The sequence below is a fragment of the Trichomycterus rosablanca genome, chromosome 27, assembly GCF_030014385.1.
Source record: "Trichomycterus rosablanca isolate fTriRos1 chromosome 27, fTriRos1.hap1, whole genome shotgun sequence".
In the NCBI taxonomy this organism is placed as follows: Eukaryota; Metazoa; Chordata; class Actinopteri; order Siluriformes; family Trichomycteridae; genus Trichomycterus; species Trichomycterus rosablanca.
In genome coordinates this window covers 12,050,684-12,068,352 of record NC_086014.1, presented here as the reverse complement: position 1 = coordinate 12,068,352, position 17,669 = coordinate 12,050,684, and the positions used below count along the sequence as shown (strand labels likewise).

The window sequence follows — 17,669 nt, the reverse complement described above, 5'->3', positions numbered from 1 at the left end:
TGGATCATTCAAGCTCAGGCCCAAATGCCAAACACTAGCGCGTTATCAGGGCTAACAGTAACGATGGTTGTTGATTTAACTGAGTTTTGTTAAACGTTTTGTCTGACGGTGGGTCGATCAGACTGGACCAGACGAGTGGATCGACGCGCCGCTTGTTTACAATACGTGAAACGATATTTATCTCTGTCTGTGCATGCTTTAAAGAACACCAGCTGCTAAAGAATCTGAAGGACATGAATCACAGAGAGGTGAAGGAAGGCTTGAAGAGCCGTGCAACAGAAGTATTCCCAGCATGCAGCTGTGCGTGTGGACGGCAGGTCTTTATATCTGTATGGAAAAAGCCGCAGGAGGACCCTGATGACACGCAGGCACCGAGACGCCTCCGAAACTGTGTCTAAAGTGAACGATGTGTTCAGAGACTTTACTCATATTGAGTGGATATTGATTTAGCAACACCGGGGGGTCATTTGTGTGTCTGTGCCGATAGCACTTCTACGGATTCGAACCCTGGATCCCAGCAGTAGTGGACTAGCCCAATTTTATGCTTTTGTTTATGTCTTGAAATGCATTGTATTTTATCGAAAGATTACATAAATGCAAGGTCATGATTCAGGAAGTTGAAACTTGTGCATCTTACAAGCAGGAACATGATATGAAATGTGAATGATTTGTTTGAATCAAGCCAAATGACTCATTAGAACATGTTTATGTAGCAAAATTATTTGCAGTTTATTTGCGATTCAGGAGATGTGCACCTTATGAGCAGAAACATGATTTGAAACATAAATGACTCGTTTGAATCAAGCCAAATGATTCACATTGCCTCTGAAGGAGAAATTGATGGTGTTCAACCAGTCTGCAACAGCGTTTAAAATTCCAGTCCTAAGCATCATCAGACCAACACTAAGCCCTGAAAATTACAGCCGCTAAGATCCAACTCTACATAATTTTTTCAACTTGTAAACCGATGCCAGAACTAATTCCCATCATTTCCCCGAGCACTGATGGTGGTCCCTGTAGTGAATGTTTGTAGGATATTTAGCGCTCTGATTTACTTTGCGCTCTGATAAATGGAAGGGCTAATATGGTGCTACGGTTAGTTTATACCGTGGTCACAGTAAACCCTTTCTATTGAACTGAAGAACAGAACAGAACCCTTAACCCTGATATGCAAGTTCCTTATTATTGTTTATGTGGAGATGTGACTAAGGTTAAACCCGAGACACAGGTGTGGGCTGATAATGAGGAGGTCAGGGTCAGGAGGTGGACGATGCCACCAGCAGCAAGCTGAAATCTGAGCTTTCACATACCTAGCTCTGTGCACTGTGGCCAGCTGCCTGGACGGTCAATCTTCTTGCTGTTTTATAATCCTTTCAAAATTGGTCCATCTGCTGCTTTTTTTGGGGCGCCACTCTGAAAGGACTGTTTGATAATTCCCCTTTCTACTTCCTGACACAGTTTTGTCCAGGCAACCCTTTCATAAACTCTACACTTCTTTTATCTTGGATAGAAGAGTCCTGCAGTTGGATCCCAGCCTTTTGGATTTATGAGTTCCCTGATCAAACAATCAGACCTTGGGACGCTCAACATACCCACTTGACTGTGACTGCATGGAAAGAGGCCAAGATATAGGATTCACCTTCTTGCCACTGCAGTGACTCCATCTGTCCAAGCGGCGAATGAAAGGACTTACTTGGTCCACCGTACATGCCAGGACTTCAATAGCTGTGACTTCAGATGTGTAAGAGGAGGAGTGTGCTAGCTCGAGGCACTTCTCAGCCCTCGTGAGTCACCAGAGTGCCCATGGAAATTCTGAATATACAAATTGGGTGCAAAGAAAATGGAATAAGAACAATCTGATAAAGAAAAACACTTTGCTGATTAGCACAAAGTAATGCTCGTGAGTTGTGGGTTTAACTGTTGGAACTGAAGATGCATTTATGCTATGCACTCTATGGAGAACTGGACGCTGGACATTTCTATAATAGCCAGAGCTTCTCAGTCAGTCAGCATGCTAACTAACGTACATCCCTAAATAAGCTCTTGACTGTTGTATGGTTTCTCAACTCATCACTTGAGAAACCATGGGTTGATTTGCCATCTTTTTTTGTCATCGGAGAAAGTAACAAACCAAACAGCAAAAATGATTCTACGTTTGGAAGGATGGAAGAAACAGTTTTCTCTTCTTGGATCAAGGTTTACAGCATGGCCTAACCTTCCAGGGCTAGAAACTCTGGGGTGTGTCCAAGGCTGGAGAGCTGAAGGGGGGCTAGAATTACAGCCTCCTCAGGCAAGTCCAACACATGTGCTGTCACTCAACTCTCCAGCACACAGTTCAGAGAGAGAGAGGGAAACAGAAGGGTTCCACAAGGTTTCACCGTCATACAGACAACAGGTCTTTGAACAGTCCAGCGTAAGTCCATCCTTAAAGATCCAGGAGCACCACAGAGGTTACTACAGAAGTGTGAAAGCCATAGAAGACAATGGCCTGGAAGCTGCTGATGGGAGTGTGCTTGCTGGTAGCATCCATGAGTCAGGTAGGAACAGAATTTCCTTTCAATCTGAATAATTCTAGTGTTGAAGTTCCTCAGGGTCTAGTACTTGGTCCGGTTTAAATTTGTTTATTCTTACAAGAACTTTAAATCTCAGTTTGAATTTTTTAAATGTGAGTATGCTGTTAAGACTAAACATAAATCTAGTAATGTACTAATAACTTTTATTTTTAAATTATTTTAAATAATTTAAGTACAGATGTTTTTATGAGAGATTTAAGCATCAGTTGACGTGATACTGTTCCAATACTAAACTTCTATTAAATGAGTTCACCTAAGAGCCCATAATATTTTTATTGGTCATTTGGGAAGGATTCTATGTAGCGTCCTACAGTCAACAAGAGCCATTAATGACCCTTACATAGGAAAAATGCTTTACTTCACTTCATCCTGATCAGGGTCATGGTGGGTCTGGCGCCACCAGGAAACACCAAGTGCCCCTGTGCACCAAACGGAGAACTCCAATAGCCTGCACAGACCCCTGACCTTAGCTCCACTGAATACGTTTGGGATGAATCGGAATGTAGATTGTGTGCCAGGCCTTTGCATCCTGTGCTCACGAATGCTTTTTGCTTGATGGGCAAAAAAGCCTTGTCAAAAGAGTGGGGGCTGTTAAAGCCCCCAACAACTGGTTCTCCATGTTAATGGTCATGGTTCTGGAATGGGACGTCTGCGTACATGTTCTGACCATAAAGAGACGTGCTTTTAGCCACCGTTAGCACTCGGTGGGTAAAACTGTTTATTGCTGTAGGATAAGGTGATGAGTTTAGGAGGTGCTTGAGCTCCAGGCCACATCTGCAGAGCTCGTTTCTACCTACACGTTACAGATCACGTCAGAGTAACGGATTATGAACTTCCTCTGCTTTGAGTTAATCAGGTTGACGTCGGACACGGCCGGCCTCCGGCTCTCTCGAACTCGTGAAGCGGTTGATCTAAACACACGGGGCCGGTGATTAATAGCACGATGACAGCTAATCAGTAATAGAAGGAGAAGATTCTTAGATTTCCGCTCTGTTCTGACAGTCCTGTTTGTTAGTCCTCCAGCTTGTCTACACTGCCATTACGGGACATTTAGGAAATGAGAAATATTAACGATGTGGATGTAAACATATGACCATAAATCACAATCAGTCCGGTTTATGTTTGTATGTGTAATGGAATTTTATCCTCAGATGCTTTCAGATGCATTAAACATTATGACAGGTCGTCATATTTCCTCTTTGTATTTATGTTGTGTGTGCTTTTCACTTTCCAGGTGACTTTTTGAATGCAGTAGCATGACCCCTAAACACACAAGAAATGTGGTGTCAATCAAAACCAGACATGTTCACCAACAAGCTAGCTACCATTAAGATAACCATCATTATATATATAAGTAAAGCTTAGTCCTGCTGCCAGATTTAGGTTTTGGCTACAGTTGATCTATCCGGGAAGAAAACAGGGCAGCAACTCATTAATGACCAATGCTGACAAGCAAGCTCGATCATCAGTAAAATCAGGAGCCTCGTTTGATTTCAAGCACTTAAATTATTGTTTTTTAACAGCAGTGCTGGTTATTAGATTCATGTCACACAAAACTCACTCCTTTCATTCTTATATTTTGTTTTTAAAATAAGTGGGATGTCCCACTTATGGTCAGGTGTTAAAATACTTTGGACAGTGTAAAGACGTGGTCATTGACTTCACATGGGTGCACGTGCTGGTCTTTTTCATTAGTGATAATGGTTAAACCTGACAGAACTGACCAACCTTGAGAGGCACGCTGGATGCAAATGATGGAACAATCAGTACTAGAAGTATATCTAGCAAACATTCTAGTTTAAAAGATAGTAGCCTCGATAGCAACACTGTAGGGAAAGATGCTAGTATTATTATTTGCAATGCATTATGAGAAGAACAGTGCTTTTACTTTGTGTAAACCTGGATAAGGTTAGATTAACCTTCATAGCAATATCCTATAGTCATGTTTGAGACTGGTCAATCCAACCTGGGTTTAAATGGTATCTCTTTATATGTGGTAGAGATTATAATACAACAGGTGAACATTATAACAGATTTAGTGTAATTAGAACATGTTAATGTGTTGACCGAGTGGGTTATGTTGCATCTGCGGTGTGGAACGTGGATGACGCACCAACTGAGCAATCCACGATGAGTAAAAATACTGTACATCAAAGCATTCCAGCATTGGCCACGCTGCTATGTGGTAACTGACCACTGACAGTGCAGTTCATTGAATTTTCCCAACCTGTCCTCTTTTTTTGGATGGGTTTATAAATCCTGCCATCCTTCCACACGCTTTCTTTGATCACGATGCCCTGGTAACGGTTATCAGGCAACTATCTTAGCCATGTGTGGCACCTGGGAGTGCTTACATTCCCCGTTCAGATTTCAGAAGCGCTGCTCAGAGCTAGTCACGGATGATGAAAATCTGTAGAGCCACTATCGCAGGAGGAAACCCCATTTCCATTGGAGTATAACAGACAGAAAGGTACACTGATCCTGTGAGAGGACTTTTATGCCTACTAAGCATAGACTCTTTGAGAACCTGGGATGAAAAATAGCAGCTGGTTCCTGCTGCAGAAAGAGAAAGCTGGCACTAAGAGCGTGAAATTACCGACAAATCGGTTCATAAAGCAGCCAGTGTTGAGCTCATGTTTAATGGAAAGGGTCGCTCAGAGCAGCTGTCTGATTTACCAGCAAATCTCCGGCCTCACCGGCCTTCTCCAGTTGGTTGATAGTCAGAATATCTCTGTTCAGGAGAAAGAATCGAGACGCATCGGGTGCTGTGGTCGAGTCCGTGGTCTAATGCGGCTCTCTGTCAGACTCCATCACTGGCAGGTATAAAGATGCAGCCTGAAACTGCTGTGTTTTCGAGGGGGGAGCATGATTCCAGTGGGGTTAGGGGGCTGTGAGCAGTTTAAAATGTTTTAAATGTGATAAATGATGAGTATTATACAGTTATTGTCTGTGTTTGTCCTCGTAAGCTCCAGATATTGTTGATACTGAAGTTCCTGTGTGAATGACAAACATAACACAATGTGTTCTGTGCAAAAGTGCAAAAGTATAAGAAAGGGTCATGAGATTTCGGTCAGCTTCATCCTCCCAAATTCCACAACACACCAACTGTTACTATTTTCTACTCAGAAATTTTGAACACGGCACCCTCCGTTAGGAATGACAATCATAAAGATCGGGCATCTGCTCTGGTGAAGCATGGGCGTCTTCTCAAAATAGCAGTGCAGCAGTTGCAGCAGCACAAGTGCTCGGGTTTAAATGAACAAAATGCAGGGTGTATGGGAGCGCTTTGACAGAAGGGCGTGCTGATCGGGTTTCGGGTTTCACTGGGGTTCATACATGGGCGTAAACACAGGATTACTAGGTAAATACAGTAAATAGGTTGGCAGGTATTACAGTCCATTACTTATAATTATAAAAGTATTCATTCTTTTCAAATGTTATTTTATTTCATTAAAGGTCGCTGGTTAAACCGGGAAACACTGGGCACAAGGCAGGAATACCCTGGACAGGGCGCCAATCTATTACAGGACTCCACTTAGACACTGCCGATCATGTCTGTGTAGACGCCTATGCCTACACCTACGTTCACCTGGCTCATTTCGCCACACTTCAGAAATGTAGCGTGTCCAGTCCTATTAGTCATGCATCCCATTCCAGCCTTTCCATCCCCTCATGAGACTGTGGACCATTTGACCCCAGCAAATGTGAATTCCTAGGAATGTCTGACTCTTATAAAGACGGGGTCAAAAAGGGTTAAATGCAAAACAAGACACACAATGACTGGCAGCTGTATATTCCCAAAAATGTCCTGCTCTTTGTGCCATTACAGCTACAATAGTTTAGTGATGCTAAGGTCAGGTTGAGGCCGTTAAGGTCCGGTTGGCTGTTTGCAGTGTCACTCGTATGAAATCTTCATGTAAAATGAGACAGTTTTTGTGTATGTTGAGCTGTAATGATTTGGTATTTTTGCAGCAGCACTGATGTTCTTTATTTAACCATACTCACTTATACAAGTTTAAAATTGGAGTATTTTTGTCCCTTTATTTTCTAATCTAGTCAATTCCACATTTACAGCAAATGTTACAGAACAGAACAGAGCGCCATTTCCAGTGCAAGTCACTGTGTCTGGGACTTGAGCCAGTAAGTCTGAAAGTGATCTACTGTGCCGTTATAGACCTTCATTGACTGTATCCTGTGTCAGAAGAAAGGCGTCCGCTGGACTAACAGGCTGGCACAGTAGAGAGTATTTACAGACAGGCCGGGGTAGAAACCACTTTCACTGTGGGGCATCAGGTGGCGCCAGGCCAAGTCATGTCGGTCCAGGTGCCACGGCTTTCGTTACGAGGCTCAGTCTGTGCACAGATCTGTTTCACTCATCATCCAGGACAAGAACTGGTACAAAGTTGAAGAATAAGAATCTGTACGACAGTCCTGAAGATTCTGATGCCAGGACATCCCTGGTGAGGGATTGATTATAAGCTTATAGGTCAGATCAGGTGTGTTGGGAGCAATACAAATGTAGACAGCTGGTGATTAGATTTTAGGGCATCCTATTTTTGCACCCTTAGTTCAGCTTTAACAGTATCTACTTTTAAAGGCCCGGCTTTTCATGTTAATGTTTCTCATCTCAGCACATATTGTGGTGGTGAAAAGCCTGGTACAAAGAAGTAATCCATCCCTCAGTCTCACCTACAACTGTTCAAACGAGGGTCCTGGTTACAGGGTCAGATTACGAACAGCTAACAATCTGAATCATCAGCTCCCCCACCCACCCACCCCCTAGCAGTAAAATCTTAAAAGAAGTGAGCATGTGACCTGTCACTGCATCTAAACGGCATGCTTAATTGATAATACTGCAAAGTAACTGATGTTAAACACATCACAGACCACCAGTGTTTTTACCACCCAGAGAGTCACCCACAGTACCCGCCCCCGAAACATCCAACTGATGTAGATATTTACAGTTGATACTTAATAGAGATTTAAGGTGTTTGTCTTGAACATCGCAAATTCAGACAATTTATTAAGCTGAGCATACAAACTTCAAATATCTGTCTGTCGTACTGAACAGTAAGATCTTACAAACTGTAAACAAATAAGAATAAGATTGAAAGATATTTGGATAAACTGGATAAAATAAAAGCAAGACATCTATAGAATTGGAGTGTTATTAGAATTGATGGTATCAACTTTGTTAGAGAATCATCAATGAGCTTTTTTAACATCTACCGTACATAACACTGTGAAAAGATTCAGCAAATCTGGAGAAATCTTGGTTCAGAAACCACTGTGACGAACATGACCACTGAGCCCACACTTGTTCTGTTAAATAATAATAATAGGGTTCAAGAGAGAATGAATTACAGATTCCATTAAATATTATTTTAGATATTATTTGAATAAGCTGTAACCATACATTGCCATATATCTTAGAATTATTTTTATTATTATTATTTTTGTATGTACCCATTATAATGCTTGTAGCTTTTGGCTGGTATGGGTGTATGTGGGATTTCCTGATTGAGTTTCTAAATCTATGATAAAAATGCAGGATGAGCTAAGATTAGTCGGCTCTAACTCGGACTCTATCTCAATTTGGCATTTGGCCATTCGGCAGCGTCTGATCTCAGGCATGCCACAGTACCAGCATTCTCCCGTAACACCACTAGCTAGAAAGTCAGAATGTCAATCAGTCATATTTCATCTTATTGCATCAGGACAGAATTCTTATGGTTATGTTGTTTAGCAGGATACCAACAGTATATCCCTGACAGAGAGGTATTTAGGTTCTAAATCATTTGTTTAATTATTACCAGGCCGCAACACTTTGAAATCTATCTGGTAGCTGATCAGTGAAAGGATCTGATCTGTGATATAGTCACCTCACTTTTCCTGCTTTTGAATGAAAAAATAAAAAGCAGCAGCTTGGCGAGATCTGAGAGTTGTTACATCTGAACGACCGTGGGCAATGGTGCTATTCATCTCGGCGGGGCTGTTCCACCATCCAGCTGTTGTTGACAGACCTGCAAGTCATTGTGGGTGCATTCTGGCAGCTCTAAACTTTTTGGGACAGGTGAAGATGGCCTGGTGGGAGGGAATGTGTTTGTGGGTGAACGTGTGGGGGTTTGTGTGACTGTAGCAGATTCAGTTTGACCTAAGAACTTTGTAGTGTATTTTAAAAGCTACATTTAATGTGTAGCTGTGTGGCTGGGCATGACGAGGGTAAACTAAGCTCATTCCTCAAGAAGACAGCTGAGCCAAATGTACCAGCGTGTCCGTGTGTAGACGGCTGAAAGGAAATCTTTGTGGCTACTTGGGTTTGAGTGTATGTGGCCAACTGCTGTGTGCATGTGTGTGTAGAAAGAGGAACAGCCGGAGAGAGAACTTTTACTTCATATATACAGTGTATCACAAAAGTGAGTACACCCCTCACATTTCTGCAGATATTTAAGTATATCTTTTCATGGGACAACACTGACAAAATGACACTTTGACACAATGAAAAGTAGTCTGTGTGCAGCTTATATAACAGTGTAAATTTATTCTTCCCTCAAAATAACTCAATATACAGCCATTAATGTCTAAACCACCGGCAACAAAAGTGAGTACACCCCTTAGTGAAAGTTCCTGAAGTGTCAATATTTTGTGTGGCCATCATTATTTCCCAGAACTGCCTTAACTCTCCTGGGCATGGAGTTTACCAGAGCTTCACAGGTTGCCACTGGAATGCTTTTCCACTCCTCCATGACGACATCACGGAGCTGGCGGATATTCGAGACTTTGCGCTCCTCCACCTTCCGCTTGAGGATGCCCCAAAGATGTTCTATTGGGTTTAGGTCTGGAGACATGCTTGGCCAGTCCATCACCTTTACCCTCAGCCTCTTCAATAAAGCAGTGGTCATCTTAGAGGTGTGTTTGGGGTCATTATCATGCTGGAACACTGCCCTGCGACCCAGTTTCCGGAGGGAGGGGATCATGCTCTGCTTCAGTATTTCACAGTACATATTGGAGTTCATGTGTCCCTCAATGAAATGTAACTCCCCAACACCTGCTGCACTCATGCAGCCCCAGACCATGGCATTCCCACCACCATGCTTGACTGTAGGCATGACACACTTATCTTTGTACTCCTCACCTGATTGCCGCCACACATGCTTGAGACCATCTGAACCAAACAAATTAATCTTGGTCTCATCAGACCATAGGACATGGTTCCAGTAATCCATGTCCTTTGTTGACATGTCTTCAGCAAACTGTTTGCAGGCTTTCTTGTGTAGAGACTTCAGAAGAGGCTTCCTTCTGAGGTGACAGCCATGCAGACCAATTTGATGTAGTGTGCGGCGTATGGTCTGAGCACTGACAGGCTGACCCCCCACCTTTTCAATCTCTGCAGCAATGCTGACAGCACTCCTGCGCCTATCTTTCAAAGACAGCAGTTGGATGTGACGCTGAGCACGTGCACTCAGCTTCTTTGGACGACCAACGCGAGGTCTGTTCTGAGTGGACCCTGCTCTTTTAAAACGCTGGATGATCTTGGCCACTGTGCTGCAGCCCATTTTCAGGGTGTTGGCAATCTTCTTGTAGCCTTGGCCATCTTCATGTAGCTCAACAATTCGTCTTTTAGGATCCTCAGAGAGTTCTTTGCCATGAGGTGCCATGTTGGAACTTTCAGTGACCAGTATGAGAGAGTGTGAGAGCTGTACTACTAAATTGAACACACCTGCTCCCTATGCACACCTGAGACCTAGTAACACTAACAAATCACATGACATTTTGGAGGGAAAATGACAAGCAGTGCTCAATTTGGACATTTAGGGGTGTAGTCTCTTAGGGGTGTACTCACTTTTGTTGCCGGTGGTTTAGACATTAATGGCTGTATATTGAGTTATTTTGAGGGAAGAATAAATTTACACTGTTATATAAGCTGCACACAGACTACTTTTCATTGTGTCAAAGTGTCATTTTGTCAGTGTTGTCCCATGTAAAGATATACTTAAATATCTGCAGAAATGTCAGGGGTGTACTCACTTTTGTGATACACTGTATGTCTTTGAGTATCTTGAAAAGCGCTATATAAATAAAATGTATTATTATATGTTAGTACGTTTTGGTTTTTGGCATTCTGGACCATCCAGCTCTGATTTCAGCCCCACTTAGCTGAGCAGGTTTGGAATTTGTTTTTGAAATGGGATGCTCCAAGCTCATAATCAGGTGTCCAAATATGTTTGCTCTTCTAGTGACACACAGGTTTAATTGCTCCATATAAATGCTGGCTGTGTAAATGTCCTGCAGGTTATTAGCAGCGTCCAGTCGGGAGGTAACACCCTGAACCCAGCCGTGCTGCATCCATGGAGGACGAGAAGTGCAGGTCTAAATCGGGTGAAGAGGGACTGGATCATTCCTCCTATTCGGGTTACTGAAAACAGCAAGCAGGTCCCCGAGTACCTGGTCCAGGTAAATATTAATAGGGAATTTGTTTGGGTGTCCGTGGTGGCTCAGTTGTAGGTCAGTCGGAAGCTAAGCTAAAACCCCTGTTTCACAAATCAGCCACAGTTTGGCCCATGAGCAATGCCCTTAACCCTCTCAGTTCCAGGGTAATATATACAGAGACTGACCTGCTATCTGACCCCAGCTTCCTATATGTGTTTCTTCTTTGTTTAGGAAGTTAAGAAGTTTGTCATGCATCTTTAACGCTTACCATTCCTCCTCTTACAGATCAAATCAGACAAGATTTTCACTGGAGAGGTGATCTATAAGCTGGAGGGACCCGGGGTCGACCAGGAGCCCAAGGACTTTTTTGAAATCGATGATAAATCAGGATGGATCAAAAGCAAAAAGCCACTGGACAGGGAGAAATACAGGAGTTTCAAGGTAAATTGTGAGATGTAAATAGTAGTAAAGGTCGTTTGGGGAATTTCTGTGTGTCCCAGGAGGAGGTAGTGAGCAGCTGCTTCAAATTTTGGAGACTCTTATACCTCCCATGTATTTTTCATCTGGAGTTTTCCCTTTATCTTACAATCTAGTCATTTCTAAAAAAAAACAACACAACAGACACACACAAATCTCGTGACAAGCCTTTGCAAAAGTGTGAAGGCTGTTATGGCTGTAAAAGTTGGGCAAATGTTTGTCACTACTCACATAGCATTTCGATAAACTTCACTCATGTCGTCTTCAGCTCAAAGCCTTCGCCCTGTCACCCAGTGGAGAGCGACTGGAGAACCCCACCACCATCGAGATTTATGTGCTGGACCAGAATGATAACAGACCAGCCTTTATAAAAGAGGAGTTTATTGGATCGGTGCCTGAATTTTCCATTCCAGGTAAAACTGTGATCAGTAAACAAGCAAGCAAGTGCACACGGTTATACAGTGTTATTGTTTAACATCCTAAACATCCTAAAAAATGCCCTGAGTCAATATATGGACATACTATGTTTTATACATGCCACCATGCTCCTATATTTACTTTACATAGTTTAATCTTTCAATGATTTTGTAAAAAAAAAAAAAAAAAGCATCACTTTGCTCTTGAAATTTACTCTAATTTGTAAGGACAAGTGTCCATGTTCTTTTTGGTCATATAATTTTGACTGTTTGCAGTAAAGTTGTTGAAAACATTTCTTATATTCATTATTGTGATATACATCACTATTCCTACACATTGCTGTTTGTAGGGACTTCGGTGTTGACCGTATCAGCCGTGGACGCCGACGACCCGGCAACAGACAACGCCATGCTGAGCTACTCCATCACGGCTCAGGACAGCTTACCTCCATTCAGCGTTAACAAGACAATGTTCGGCATCAATAACGTAACAGGCGTGATCTACATCCGAGATGTGGGACTGGACCGAGACGTAAGTTCTACCGTAACACGATCGAGACGAGACGAGACGAAACCCTAACATGGACGTCTGTAACGTCTCTGTTTTCTTCCTTCAGCTGGTGCAGTCGTTCAGGCTCACTCTGCAGGTGGCTGACATGTCCGGGATGGGACTCACCAGCACTGGAAGAGCCATCATTCACATCATAGACATCAATAACCATGCCCCAAAGTTTGAACCCATCACGGTATCTATGTTATAAATCCATTTCCATACACACATCTGTTCACTTCTGTTTTGTTACAAGAACTGAATGTTCTGTGCTTTCTCTGCTGTGATTACAGTACACAATGTCTGGTGTGGAGAATAAAGCTAATTTTGATCTGGGCAGAGTGAACGCTACAGATAAAGATCAGAAGAATGGAGAGAACTGGAGGATTACTTATTCCATTATAAGCGGAGATCCAACTGGAAACTTTGCCATCCGGACCGACCCGGTTACCAACCAAGGAATCATCTCTGTAATGAAGGTGTGCAAATGGTGTAACTGGATAATGATGCACAATATATTAGTACTAGCACCTGGGCTTTCAAGTATAAAGGGTGTACACACACATTAGGATTATTTTAAAGAAATGATCTGTGCACGTGGTGTCAGGAGGTTGTCAAATCGAAAGGCAGTAGCCAAGTCAAGTCAAATTTATTTGTTAACCACATTTTATAAGGGATCAGGACCAAAAACCCAGATGAGTGTGTTCCTCTGTAGTGTATTATACAGAGCATGTACGGTGGAAGGAATCCAGAGCACCCATGTTTACTGTAAAAATAAATTAATAATCATAACTTAAATTTTATTCAACGTAAATTGTCGCTCTCTAGTGGTAAAAATCCAACCTCCAATTTCATTCATCTAAATCCCAAGCGGACAAAATAAAATATAGTACAGCATCCGATCTGAAAGAACATGAGCTGCACGTTTAACATAGCCAGCTGGCTAGCCTTCTATAGACTGGATGCTCCTCTATTTCAGCCCCTGGACTACGAGACCCGAGCAGAGTACCAGCTGGCTGTGAGAGCGGAGAACGAAGTCCCTCTGAGTATAAAAGCTCCATATGAACAGCCCAGCACCGCAACCATCACCATCAGAGTTCTGAACGAGAACGAGGCTCCACGCTTCCACAGGAACCCCATACAGGTGTCCGTACCAGAGTCCATCACGCCCAGGTCTCACCTCGTCTCAGACATCGCCCACGATCCCGAAAACACCAAGCTTAGGTATGAGGCTCTGATGGTTGGGCTTGTGGTGTAAAGCCATGTAAACTATGTCATATTCATAAATCGTTGCTAAGCGTCATTCTTATTCCCAAGGTTTGAGATTACTCATGATCCTGAGGGTTGGCTAGCAATCAACCACGAGACTGGAGCTATCTCAGCCAAGAAGAAGTTCAACATCCGTTCACCATACGTCAAAAATAACAAGTACACAGCTCTGATAAAGGTTACTGACCAGGGTGAGTGAAGGACAAATCTGTTTTAAAAAAACTCCTACAATGGTGTTAAAATAGCAGACTTTAAAAATTAAATATTTTTAAAATAAAGGGGTAGTGCTGTTGCCTCACAGCAAGAAGGGTGTGGGTTTGATTTCCTAGCCAGTGAATGGTTTTCATGTTCTCCCTTTGTCCATGTGGGTTTCCTCCTGGTGCTCCGGTTTCCTCCCACAAGTCCAAACATGTTTTATTCATATATTTTTCATTCATTCCCCCTTTTACTGCCAATTTAGATATATCTAATTCCATATTACATTTCCTCTGCTGCCTTGACCACCCCTATATGAGGACCTAGGAGGGCCGCAGCCTAGCACCGAGTCATCCACCTGCACTTTAATACAGTTTTTTAAACAGTAATGGAGAACTTGATGATGATACGTTCATGATGAAATGTAAACTAGTTTGTTCTCCTCTCAGACGGCACCTCCTCCACAGCCTCGGTGGAGATCACGCTGTGGGAGACCAATGATTTCGCCCCTGTGCTCGTCCCTCTGAACGGCATCGTGTGCAGTAACAGGGAGCGACACCGGCTTGGCCTGATGCTCAGCGCTGTAGATAATGACCTCGCTCCTCATGCTGACCCCTTCACCTTCGACCTGGCTGATGGAGACCTGACTGTCAACTGGACCATCATCCAGCTCAACGGTAAAGAGAAAAAAAAGCCCAGTAGCGGAACACTGTAGTAATTCTGTGGTATTTATGGTATTTTACACCTTACCTTCCTTCTCAATGTGTAAACAGAGACTCATGCCATGCTGCAGCCTGTGGTAGACATAGACCGGGGTGAGTTCTCCATCCCCATCGCAGTATCAGACTCGGGTTCTCCCGCCCTCTCCTCCAACGCCCTGGTGAATGTGACCGTGTGTCCGTGTGACATGGCTGGACAGTGTATGACCGGTGGAGTGGCCGCCATTTTTGGAGCCAAAGCTGGAATCAGCCTCATCGCGCTTATAATCATCATGGCCAGCGTCGCTCTTCTGCTGTGTAAGATCGTTTATTTTATTTATTTACTCTATATGGACAAAAGTATTTGGACACCCCTTCTTTTTAAATTCATGCATTTCAGCCACAACAAAGGTACCAGGTGTAATAAATTAATCATATAAAGGAAATGATATGCTTCCAACTTTGCAACTTTTTTAGGGAAGGTTCTGTCCTGCTTGATTTACTGTAAAGAAACTCCAGTGACCTGCACAGAGCCCTGACCTCTGCCCCACTGAACAGCTTTGGAATGATGCAGAACATCCACTGAGACTTTATTGACTGACAGTGCCCAGCCATAGAAATACTGGCACAAATTCCCACAGACATACTCTTGTGAGAGGCCTTCCGTGGAACGCACAGACAGCCGTGCTATAAACTCCGCGAATACCCACCACTAGCCAGGTGCATCCTATCTCAGGCACAGCCCATTGTTTGGGTCCCCTGGCCAGGTGGATAGCACCGCCTGCAATTCAGACGCAATGGCGGGTTCGCACTGCCAAGCAACCCGAGCACCAGCCTCTATATTAGGAGTTCTTAGAAGCTGAGATCTCAAAACCCTACTTGCGTTAATCAATACTGGTCTTAATCAAAACCAGTTGTTCATGTCTTTATCAGTTACCAGTTGATTAGTTCCCAAATTTGTCCAGTGATCAGTTGATCATGATTTGTAGCTACTAAAATTGGGTGTAACTGTTTAAGTGTAATACCTTACCCTGGTGTTTATTGTAAATAAAATCATCACTGTGTTTGTACGTGTGTCTCTCTCAGTGTTAATTCTGCTCGCCGTCGCTGTGAGGAGCTGCACCGGGCGCGGCGTTAAGAAAGCGCGAGGCCTGCTGGTCGGCGAATCCGAAGACGACGTGCGTGACAACGTGTTCAACTACGACGAGCAGGGCGGAGGAGAAGAGGACGAGGTTTGTGATCAGGCGTCACAGAATCGAACACGACATTACAAACATAAACAGATCTTTTTTTGTGTGAAAACTTAAGCAGCAGTGTTTGTATTTCACAGACAAAGCATTGCAATCACACTGTAGGAATCTGGGATTGGTTGCCCCGTGGTTGTGGAGTACACCATGCCCCACCATGCCCCACAATCACAGGGCACGGTGTACAAAACTCCGAGAGAAATCAGTGTTGGCACATGTGACTGCGATAGCCATTGATTGGTTCAATTTGCAAATCAGTACTCCTAAAAGTAATATATGGAGTGTGAGTGCCAGTTCTTCGCTGGGATGCCAGCTATGCGTGTGGGTGAGGTACAGCCGAGTGGTGGACAGGAGCAGGTGGTGTGTGGTGAGCGTATGGGAAATAGCGATTAGCCAGGGGAATGCACATGCAGCTGACACCTTCAATCTGTCTCCGGTCCTCTGAAAGACAGGGCGTATTGTTCAAATACACCAGCCCATAACTGCAGGATGGGGAAGACACATTTGTGAGAAGCAGAATTAATTATGAGCTAATTATCGAGCCAGAATATGTTACTAGAATCAGGTTTGCTAGTAGCCATACAGGACTGTAGTAACCCTGGTGTACAGGAAACTGCAGCCTCTGTTTGATTGTTTTAGAACTGTATATTGCAAAAAAGACTAAAATCCTTTTAAAAATGTTTTTTTTTTTCCCAGGATGGCTTCAACTTCGATTTTCTGAGACCCCCTAATGATATGATCTCTCCACCGGAAACCTTCGGCCAACCAGGGTCCGGCCTTCCCAAAAGAAAACAGCCAAGGAGGAGGGACTTTCCATATAATCTGCCTTCACCTGTGTACCCACGCAAACCCCCAGGAGACCCCACAGACATCGAGGACTTCATCAACGACGTAAGAGCCAACTGCAACACACACTGGCTAGTCAAGAAAGGATTTAACAAGGTTTATTCTATCAAAAGGTCCACATGATTTGGCATCAAATGATTTAAATGAGACTAAGGATTAAAATAAAAGACTTTAAACTAAATATCAGTCATGAGCTGAACATTGTGTGTTAAATTAGCTCTCAACATCATGTTTAGTATGGTAAATAGTATGCAATTTGAGACACAACCCTCATCCTGCAGACAGCATCTTTAACCAACAGCTGAATTGTAACAGTGAATTATTAGATGCACCCTGTAATGCACCACTCGTCCATTCAGCTTTTTAATTGTGATCCATCTTTAGGATGTTTTAAGTCCTCTCTCGTGTACGTCCACAGGGTCTGGCTGTCGCGAACGAAGACCCCAACGTGCCTCCGTATGACACGGCTCTGATCTACGATTACGAAGGCGATGGCTCTCTTGCAGGAAGCCTGAGCTCCATCGCCTCCGTGGGTTCCGACGAGGACCAGGACTACGACTACCTCAACGACTGGGGGCCGCGCTTCAAGAAACTGGCCAACCTGTACGACCCGCGCTAATGACCAGGCTCCCGTCCCCACACGGAGCTCCCGCAGGTCAAACTCAGTTCGACATTCCCCGTTCGTATAGACTTGGGGGGGTAATACTGCTGCCCTGGCTTGTAGGGACGGGACCTGCGTGTGGATCGTTGATGGAAGATCTGCACAATGTGCATTTTGAATTTGACGCTCGTGTTCCTGAGAAAGGTCGGCGCCGGATCCGTGAGCGGTTTTACTGGGCTGATGTGAGGAGAGCATGTCAGTTCACCCTGACATTAAAAGAACAGACAGCAGTTATTGCAGACTAATTAACTTCTATTAAAGTCCAGAGATCATAGTGACATTTTTGGGCTGTTCAGTATTTTATTGC

The 17,669-nt window shown here is 43.6% G+C and overlaps 1 protein-coding gene across 1 annotated transcript; it reads left to right on the top strand.

The window, feature by feature from the left end:
* Positions 1–2,461: 2,461 nt before the first annotated feature.
* On the top strand, positions 2,462–17,642 carry cdh15 (cadherin 15, type 1, M-cadherin (myotubule)). Its single transcript, XM_062989548.1, has 14 exons — positions 2,462–2,537; positions 10,866–11,027; positions 11,289–11,444; positions 11,749–11,893; positions 12,247–12,428; positions 12,514–12,642; positions 12,740–12,925; positions 13,426–13,670; positions 13,764–13,906; positions 14,360–14,587; positions 14,684–14,926; positions 15,695–15,840; positions 16,552–16,746; positions 17,120–17,642. The coding sequence occupies exons 1-14, from the start codon at positions 2,484–2,486 to the stop codon at positions 17,318–17,320; spliced, it is 2,415 nt and encodes an 804-aa protein (XP_062845618.1). The 5' UTR covers positions 2,462–2,483; the 3' UTR covers positions 17,321–17,642.
* Positions 17,643–17,669: the final 27 nt, after the last annotated feature.

Excerpts from the sequence above, each read along its gene's own strand:
- cdh15 (XM_062989548.1), top strand. The coding sequence starts at position 2,484 with ATGGCCTGGAAGCTGCTGATGGGAGTGTGCTTGCTGGTAGCATCCATG. Across the intron at positions 11,894-12,246 it reads GCCTGAATTTTCCATTCCAG|GGACTTCGGTGTTGACCGTA; the intron begins GTAAAACTGTGA and ends TGCTGTTTGTAG. Across the intron at positions 12,429-12,513 it reads ATGTGGGACTGGACCGAGAC|CTGGTGCAGTCGTTCAGGCT; the intron begins GTAAGTTCTACC and ends TTCTTCCTTCAG.